Here is a 2,500-nt window from a genome sequence, read left to right on the forward strand (position 1 = left end):
GCCTTTTTGCTCGATTCGGCAATCAGTTCATCTTGGTTTTTTTTTTTTGTCAGTAGAGTATTCTCATACTAAACATGGATAGCCGAATTCGAGACGACATGTTTAACATTATTTTGGAACGAACCAGTGTGAAATGTAGGTATATGGAGTTTTCAGGTAAGTTCTATTTGGTGCATTAACGTTGAACTGCACATTGACCACATTCATGGCGGCCATGTTGGTATGCTTCGCCTAGTTTGCGCGGTAAAAAAATTGGCTTACCGCGTTGTGTTGCAACTAACGTTCCGTGCCTTTAAAAGGTACGTATGTTTCTTTCATTTTTATCAGTTACTATTTCCATAATTTTTTTGTTTAATTGTTGAAATCAAATATTGTATTATCTTTTCTTGGTTTGACACATTTATCAGACCTTTTCTTACTTTCGTCCCCCGCCCTTCTCCAAGAACAAAGAAAAAAAAATACAAAATACAATAAATAAACCATGTAGACTTTTGAACATTATGCTTTTGTTTAACCACTAAAATGCTCCACCTTAATGCTCTAATTCTCCCACTAAAATGCTCGGTCTCCCCAAAAAAAGTCACTAAAATGCTGGGATAATGCTCATTATACAAACGGTTTTTAAAATTAATTTCAACATTTTTAACAGGGTGTTAACTGTTAACACTTACAAAAACATACAAGTGTTGCAAGTAACAACAACGTATACAAGTTCATAAATACAACCAAAAAAACATAATCCTTGAAATCATCTACGAGGCTAAGAACAGCAGAGAGTAGTTGACTAAACCTAGAAAGTTGAGTTTTAGTCTTCATTTTCTCTAAGAAAAATAATTTCTTTTTTAGTTTCTCGAAAAACAAAAAGTCCAGGAAAATGCCACTAAAATGCTCGAATAATGCTCAATGCTTTTGCCTCTCTAAAATGCTCGAAAAAATGCTAGCATAATGTACAAAAGCCTAAAACCATGGTCATTTAACAAAGGAAACGTTCATGGAGATGAGGCTACCGTAATGAATTTTGCAAAATGATTTGAGTATCTTCACACATTCTGTGAGGTTATTGATAATTTATTGTCAATTTTACATATATAAAATTGAATAGATGTCTGCAGAGAAGAAATCGAGAAGTGCACGGTTCTCTCAGGCCATGAGCGAGGCACTTGTGCAGGCTTATGCAAAACACAAAGTAAGCTAAGTCGTATTATATTTTGACATTAATTACATAATTTTCAGTAGTTATAATGAGAAAAAAGTTTTGTAAAAATTCCTGCAGGCTTATGCAAACACAAAGTAAGCTAAGTCGTATTATATTTTGACATTAATTACATAATTTTCAGTAGTTATAATGGGAAAAAAGTTTTGTAAAAATTCATGTTTCCCAGAACTTAGAAATTCCAACGATGAAACAACCTGACTAAGTGAAGAAAGGTGGGCAACAATTTAAACATACTATTATAGCATCAAACATTTTCTTTAAACATACGTACAGTAAAGATATATGGATGTATTGAAAAGTTCTTTATTTAAATTTCTTGTCCCTAGTATGTCCTTCAGGCTAAATTTTCAAATTCTGTAACCCTGGAGAAGAAAAAAGAGGCTTGGGCCTCTGTTTTAGACGCTGTAAATGCGGTGAATGCTGGGGAAAAAAAAACTCTAGAACAGGTATTTAAAAAGAACCTACTTTCATTGTCTCTTGTTATTCAGCAAATATTATTTTAAAAATTTATTCATATAAGTTAAATCTTTCCTAAAAAAATTAAATAAATTATCATTAGGTGAAAAGGAGATGGAAGGACATGACGGGGACAGTAAAGAAGAAAGAGAGAGAGGCAAGAAACAAGGAATTAAAAAGGTTGAGAGTGACTGGGAACGGCCACTTGGCAGACGAGGTAGGTTAGCTTCTAATGTGTCACTGCTAGACTTAATTATTCCATGTCATAGAGTTATTTAACAAAGACTGAAATTATTTTTAAAGGATGACGACCTAGCAGACCCATGTCTTGAGACCTTAAATCCCGCTGAGAAGGAGATCGCCCACATTTTAGGACCACAAACGTTCACCGGGATTCCTGGTGGCCATGATTCTATGGCAACATTTGGTGAGGATTATACTTGTATCTTGATCTTCTCTGAAAACAATTTGTGTTTAGACCAAAGAAATATGCATATCTTCTTTGAAAGGTCACTGAAGATCCCAAGGACATGGACATTCAGATGTCTAAGTGTGATGCTTCTCTGAAAACAATTTGTGTTTGAAATTCAGCTAGGGGAGTAAGGTGGGCTATAATCAGGGCAGGAAAAAACCAAGGTCTGATTGCCCGGGGCAAGTAAAATTTTGCTCTTGGGAAAACCATTGAGAAAACCATTTGCTTCCCTTGTTTGTTCACTTTATTTTCTTTCCTTTGGTACAAATGAAGGGCAGACAAGCAAAGGAAACAGTGAGGGTGGCATGGAAGCTGATATGCAGGTATACTATATAATTTTCTATAATTATACAAGT

The 2,500-nt window shown here is 34.7% G+C and overlaps 1 protein-coding gene across 1 annotated transcript in view; it reads left to right on the forward strand.

The window, feature by feature from the left end:
• Window positions 1-948: 948 nt before the first annotated feature.
• LOC138033790 (nuclear apoptosis-inducing factor 1-like) overlaps window positions 949-2,500 on the forward strand; it is a 3,940-nt gene continuing 2,388 nt past the window's right edge. Inside the window, exons 1-5 of the mRNA XM_068881613.1 lie at window positions 949-1,186; window positions 1,543-1,662; window positions 1,776-1,889; window positions 1,976-2,099; window positions 2,418-2,467. Coding sequence (XP_068737714.1) covers window positions 1,103-1,186; window positions 1,543-1,662; window positions 1,776-1,889; window positions 1,976-2,099; window positions 2,418-2,467 — 492 coding nt within the window. The 5' untranslated portion in view covers window positions 949-1,102. The remainder of the gene's footprint in view (window positions 1,187-1,542; window positions 1,663-1,775; window positions 1,890-1,975; window positions 2,100-2,417; window positions 2,468-2,500) is intronic.

This window comes from Montipora capricornis, chromosome 14, assembly GCF_036669925.1.
Source record: "Montipora capricornis isolate CH-2021 chromosome 14, ASM3666992v2, whole genome shotgun sequence".
NCBI lineage: Eukaryota > Metazoa > Cnidaria > Anthozoa > Scleractinia > Acroporidae > Montipora > Montipora capricornis.